This window comes from Macadamia integrifolia, chromosome 3 (genome assembly GCF_013358625.1).
Source record: "Macadamia integrifolia cultivar HAES 741 chromosome 3, SCU_Mint_v3, whole genome shotgun sequence".
In the NCBI taxonomy this organism is placed as follows: Eukaryota; Viridiplantae; Streptophyta; class Magnoliopsida; order Proteales; family Proteaceae; genus Macadamia; species Macadamia integrifolia.
Window position 1 is genome coordinate 10,610,331 of NC_056559.1, and position 7,043 is coordinate 10,617,373.

Genomic DNA, 7,043 nt, shown 5'->3' on the forward strand with positions numbered 1-7,043 from the left:
ATATCATCGTCACCATATTTTTCTTACCCTCTGGATCATATCTACCAACCAAATTTTCTGCACTGAGATCAGCAACCAGGTAAGAATCACTATAGTAAATCAGAAAAACAAAAAACATGAACCCATCATTCAACAGAGAGAAAATATCACCAACAATAAGGAACTGCAAACCTCAATGCTCTGTACTGCAATCCAGAGAGCAACTGTAAGAAAACCTCTCTTTCATGGAGGCAGATAATGAAACCCAAATTGTAATCAATTTCACAGCAATATAACCTGAATTCAAAGACATTAAAATGGGCGCAAGAAGGAGCAGAGAGACACATACATATAAATATATATATATATATATATATGTATATGCAAAACAATATAGTCATGAGAAAGAAACCCTGGCTGGATTCAAAATCTAACAGGCCGAAAAAAGAAATTGGTGGACATACAAATAAAAAATCCCCTATCTTGAAAAAACAAAGATGCCATCCCATAAACCAGCATTACCAGACCTGTTTAATCAATTTGCCCCCACTTATTCTTCCACCCTCCCTTGAGAAGTAAATCTATCTCATTATTTCTTCTGCTCTATTTCTTGTTACAGGGAATCAATCTCTTTCCTGTTAACTCTGTTGAAATCCAGACGGTTAAATTACAGAATGCAGAGGGTGTCAAATAACAGAATCACAAGTCTCTTCATCCTTACCTTCATCTCCTTCATCATTAAATGAAATACAACAATAAACCATCACCCAAAAAAATATATCTTTACATCAACACACAACTCACAATATGGTGTTAAGCCTCCATTTAAATCATAGCATCCCACCGCTGATCATATACACAGAACAAAGTGAAGAAACAAATAGAAACTGAAATATTGTAAACAGGAGGAGAAGAGAAGAGAAGAGAAGAGAAGAGAAGGGAAGGGGGGGGGGGGGATAGCAAAATAGTGGAACTTGATTGCTGCCCATTTCATTTATCCTTCCAGTTCCAAATGTCTGCTTGAGATGATACACATTTCTAAAGCAAACTCCACATGAACCCGAGAAAAAATACATACCAAAGAAGGAAGGAAAAACAAAAACAAGAATAAACAAATCCACTCGCTCATGGAAAACCTCTTCAGGAATATCAGAAGACTCTGCTTCTGGATCTCCAACCCCCTGGTAACTCCCAGAAAGTGCACCACAAAGAATGGTTGTCACCTCTGTAATTTAAAAGGGATGGGAAGGGTTTGGCAGCTGTGGGGTCTAACTCATTTTAAACTTGAAACAAAAATCTATACCACCAGCATATCTTACGTTTCTGAACCCTCAGGGACAGTGGGTAGTCTGTCCCCTTCAACAAACGAAGGGTTAAGAAACTTGGCCACAAATGCCCACATCTTATACACATCTTGGAAATTAGTTAAAAAGCCAAGGGAGGCTGTAACAACTTCAACCCGATGGAATGCATTTTTACCATCTTGGCAGCCATTCATCAGTGGTCTGCACAAGGCAGTGTCATCTAGGTCTAAGGTCCCACTTTGCTGTTTTAGACCGTTCACAACCCGTATATGACTGAGGAAACCAATGCCCAGAGATATGCCATGTTTATCCGCTAGCCTCTGAACAAGCTCTGGGCTAATTAAGCCCCCACTGCAGTGTCTCACATTGAAAGCTACAGCTGCACCCCTTTCATATTTGATCTTCGGGCCATAGATGTGAACAAGATGCTTTCCTATGCTACCATCTGAACCGGAAAACCGAAGTTGCAGTAATGAGGTCACGAGCCAATTGATCAGGTACCGCAATCTGAGGGTAGTTTTGTTGAGACCCAACATATTAACATGGTCAAGATGCTGGCATATTATCTCAGGTTCTCTTCTATCCCACTCTAGCCCATCCTCATCTTCTCCATCACTCAATGATTCGTCATCACCAAGTGTTGTCGCAGAAACTTCGCCAGGCTCTAGGGTATGACTTTGATGTTCTGTATGGTTGTCCTCCATGCTGAAGGATACCCTCCGACCCATGCTCATAACTCTTTCATTCTCCTCCACACCAAAGAATCTACCTCCACCAAATCTGTTACCTGCCCTCCTTCCCAGCAACCTAAAATCGCCTTCTGTTTCTCTCCTTATTGCACTTTCCTTTGTCTCTTGGAATACTTCAGCGGTCGAGCCATTTTGATAGCTACCATGCTTAATGCCTGAAGAAGAATATTCGGGTGCGGATCCATTTGCAGTAGAATAGAACCTAGAACCAGATAGTATAGATTCTTCCCTGATTTCTTCCTCAATCTCACTCGCATGCTGAAAATCCGCATCCTTTTCACCACTCTGTGAAGTTGGATCTGTTTCAGAAAATTGTTCCTCTTCAGGGACTTCCTTGACACGATCTAGTTCCTGTGAGACTGACAACACAGCTGCATCAAATGATAGGACATGCTCGTCACGTGGTCTGAGATTTACTCTACTGTCATCATATATTGGACTCCTAGACATCATCGATGCTGGTTTGGGAGACATCCTATTATGGTTTTTCCTGCCAGTAAACCATGAGGGCGGTGGTAATGGAGAGCCTGGCTTCGTTTTGTTCAACTGGCCAGAATGGTCAGATCCAAATGGGCTCTGACCCAAATCTATCCAAAATAAGTTGTCCGATGACTCATCTTCACTGAAAACAGGGCTCCTCATTACCTCTCCAACTGAAATGCTCTCAGTTTCTTCAAAAATTGTGCTTGCACCATCCCTGTCAGAACTGTTATCTTGCTCCATCTCAGTCTCAAACACATCCCTCACCTGTGCAGAAGTGAATGCACCCGAAAAGGCAGGCAATTGTGAACCACGGTGAGTTTCAGGTGTTGGTTCTTCATTCCCATCCATCCCTTCATCTTTAATTCCAGTCAACCCATCCAGATCATCAGCCGAATCACTCAGGTACTGAGGGTAAACAGGCACAATCCTCACCATCCCAGACCCACTGTTCACGCACTGACTTTGCAGGCTCCCCATGACAGATTTCTTAATCAGGAGACATCCAAAGCCAGTAGGATCAGACCCAAATACCTTGTAAAACGAAGTAATGATAAAATCTGGCCGGAAGAGAGACAAGCCAAGTGAGTCCATGTCCTTGGGACCCAAAGACCCAGCATCAAGCAAGACATGCCAATTGTTCTGCTGCGCCAGTGCCATCCATTGGTAAGAATACTTTGATCCAGTAACCCTCGACTGAACAGGGAACACGAAAAGCCCAACTGCAGAATCCTTCTTCCTCCTTTTTCTGTTGGAGATTTGCTTTCTCAGCTCCATGGAGCAGAGTTTCAATGTCGGCCACTTAAACCAAGCACTGTAATTCTTAGCACCTTTCTCTTTTGCACTCTGAGCCATCCAGTTCACAGACTGGCTCTCATAGTCAAACATGGTCAGCAACTTCTTGTTCGTCTGGAAAGGGTATGATTCGGCTAACAATTTAAAAGCAGAACCTCTACTTACAGTGAACACAAGCCCGTATTCATTCTCAGGGATGTTCAAGTAATCCATTATCCTAGTCTTTATATCATGTTCCGCAGTACCTTTCTCGGCACCACCATAAAGAGCATGGTTGCTCAAGTTTGCAGTTACCTCCGAAAGGCTAAAGGCACAAGACTCCCAATACTGAAGGGTCTGAAGATAAGAAAAGAGCCCAAAGCCACAGTAGTCGAGACATACCTTGGCAACCAAATCAGAGAGGTGTCCGTACTCATCCGATCTCAACTGATCGATCTTCTCAGAACATTGATACTTGGGGTACATGGTGAGGAACTTGGAGAAGGCTTCGTGGAGGTCGGGAATGGAGTCTTCATTCTCGAAGGTTCGTTCAGCAGCAAGGGAGGTGGCACGAAGGAACTCCCGTTGAGCGTGGAGCCTAGCGAGTGATCTCGACCTGCCGAAGCTTCCATCTTGATTAGAGAAGGACTCAGAATCCATATCTTGCGATTTGACGAGGGAACCATCTTCTGATGCTTCCTCAAGTGCCTCCCTGAGCTTGTTCTCCTGTAACTGCCGGAGGATCGAAGGCTTGCCCTTGCCGCCTTCCTCCGTCAAATCCAATCCATTTCTCCTCCTACTCTTCTTGTCAAGAATTAGGGACGCACAGTGGGATATAGGCTTCCATAGTGAAAGATGCATTGATTGAAATGCTCCTCACACAAGATCAAACTTCGACGTCGGAAGTCCAAAAAACGAAAACCAGCCACAACGCAACTAGAACGCAGGTGTTAGCCCATCTAAAAAACCATAAACAAAAAACAGATTTAGTATTCCAATTTTTCAAACCCTAGCAGGTCCAATAGAAAGCAAAAGGAATCCGAGCTTTCCGAAAAATCGAACCTTTGCTTTCGAAAATCAAAACCCTAATTTGAGGAGGGAAAATCACATGGAATCAACGACATTCCAAACTTTGGCTGGACCCCGGAAGCTTTACTTTATTCAGAACATTCAAATACTCCGAATCAGAGATTCTTCCATTAACGCCCAGAACTTGAACAAGATCTCCAAGACTCGGTCCAAAAGAAGGAAATAGAGAAAAGGGAGAAAAGGCCAAAGAAAGATTTGGTTCCCCTCTGACCTTAAACCTTGATCAGTCAAACCCTAATTTTAGTCCAAGTCTGAACAACTGAAATCCAAAACCCACCAAGATTCAAATCAGAAACAATTCACCACATCAACATCCCAGAAAATGAAAGGGCAAAAGATCCCAAAGACAAATTCCAGGTTTCAATCCCGTATAAGAATGAAACTCCATATTTTCAGACATCCAAACAAAAACCCCAGAAAACCAGGGACTCCGGAACAAATCAAGCACTCCCACTATGACAAATCCCAAGACCCAACAAATAACTTCCCTGAAAAATAAAAAACGAAACCCAGTTAGATGGAAACAGAGCCAAAACCAGACCTCATTGTCACCCCGACGACCACAAATCTCCAGTGCAAGAAAACCCAGATCCAGAATCCCATAGACCACAAAACCTGAAAAATCTGTCACCTTGGATACACCAGAGGACAAAGTAGGATGCCCTCAAAAACCCTATCAAAACCCTGAAACAGGAACCAGGAAAAAGAAAAAGGAGAAAGCACCTCCACCTCCACCTCCACCTCCAGAACCCCTCTTCTTGAGTTTTACTCCTCTACCTGTCTGCAACAAAATTACAAGCAGACCTTTCTTGGCATCAACATCTCATTACTTCTGGTAGTCAATCCAATTCCAAACATGCCTGCATTGATTGTTTCTGCTCCTTTCCTCCCTCATTATTACTCCTCCTCCTCTCCTCCCACCCAAAACCAAAAAATCACTGCTTTTCCTATTTTTATTTAAAAAAATAATACCATTACCATCCAAACCCTTTTACCAAAACTTACAAAACTTCATGATTCTTACCAAAAAAAAAAAAAACCTCATGATCATTGCCACGTAATTTTCAAAATTTTTATTTCCTTTCTCCTGATTTTAATTTTTTAACAACAACAGTAGAACATAGAGCATTGACTTCACATCTCAGGTACTGCCAATGGTAATTAAGATATTTCATTTTTTAGGGAAAATTATTAGTTTAATTAATTCAATTCCATTAATATAATAATAAGTAAATAATAACTTGCCCACAAGTCCTAGTGTCCTACATCACGCCAGCAATGGAAATTGCATTAATTATGCTAATGACACTTTGTTCTGATGGGACCCACAGTGGCTTTTTCTTTTTCTTCCTCTGGCTGGCGGAGAGTGGCAAAAGGCTTAAAAAGTCAAATTAGCCCACTTTATAAAGCCATTATCTGTCCTAAGTCCTAACTTCTCTTTGATGTCGTTGTGGGTCCCAAAATATTTTGGAATCTGATGGTTAGAAGGGAAGGATCAAGATGGAATGAATAGTATTTAGTAGTCGTTGGTTCCTGGTGGGTTGGTGGGCCTCTAGAAACGAATCTGTGGGTTAGTATCACCTTTTTATGGTTTAGTTACACCCAATAAGAGGACGTTGACAGATGCGGCCTCATTAAAGTGGGTAGATTGGCAATCATGTACTTCACGTACAGTGGCGGGAATGGGTTTTGCCGCTGATGAGTAATGGCAACGAGTAAATAATGTACCTTCGTGTGTATTCTTACATTTTTACCCTCAAATGTTGTGCGGCCCACCGTGAGGATTCATTAGTTCCTTGAAATGCGGAAGCGAGGATAGGTGGACACCTGGAATTGTACCTGTCACGTTTGGATATATTTCACCTTGAAAGGGGATCAACCAAACCGGACCGGATCAGACCGGATAAAATCAAAATTGGGATCGGCCAATTCCGGTTTTTTAATCCTTTAGACTATTATATAATTTCCTAAAGATCTTAATCTTAATGATATCTTGAAAAAAATTTGAGAAGGATTAAATAATAAAGTATTCAAAATATTACATAGCTTTGATAAGATTATAGAAAATTACAAGATATGTTAACTTATACATATGCCCACCAAACCCACCCCATAATAGCGTCTAGATCCTTTCCAACCCTCCCGTCACTCTAACATGTATTCGATAGTTGGGAGGGCTTTGAAGTGTATGCAGAGGGATCGGGCTTCTCTCCAACGACAATCCAAGGGCAATATCTGTCAATATCTAAGGATGTGTGTCCAAACCCTATCAGCCCTTAGATGAATCATTAAAGAGTCGATAACGTTGAAGAGAATTTTTTCTTAGCAAAACTCCCTCTTATTTGTTAAAAGTGCATTGGAGGGATTGAGGCCTTGAGGGTTAGGAAAGGATTCGGTCGTTGTTATGGGGCGGGGTATGGTAGGTATCCCCTCTTAATCAAAAAGTGAACTGTGGTTGTTGTTGCACTCAATGTCAATGTCATGGAGCTTTGGTCAAATATTTTATATTTAGTATAAGAATGGTACCGTTTGATTATAAACAAATACATGGAGGATATTGCTATTTTCTCATAAATTACATTCATTTCTTATGTGGGGACCTTATGGCTTATAGGTCCCTTAGTCCTCTTCCTTTTTTTTTCTTTTAGGGTCACAATTACACTCATTT

At 41.6% G+C, this 7,043-nt stretch overlaps 1 protein-coding gene across 1 annotated transcript; it reads right to left on the minus strand.

The window, feature by feature from the left end:
• Window positions 1–947: 947 nt before the first annotated feature.
• On the minus strand, window positions 948–5,302 carry LOC122073944. Its single transcript, XM_042638673.1, has 2 exons — window positions 4,349–5,302; window positions 948–4,245 (listed from the first exon to the last, which is right to left on the minus strand). Exon 2 carries the CDS (start codon window positions 4,145–4,147, stop codon window positions 1,295–1,297), a length of 2,853 nt encoding a protein of 950 aa, XP_042494607.1. The 5' UTR covers window positions 4,148–4,245; window positions 4,349–5,302; the 3' UTR covers window positions 948–1,294.
• Between the last annotated feature and the right edge of the window lie 1,741 nt (window positions 5,303–7,043).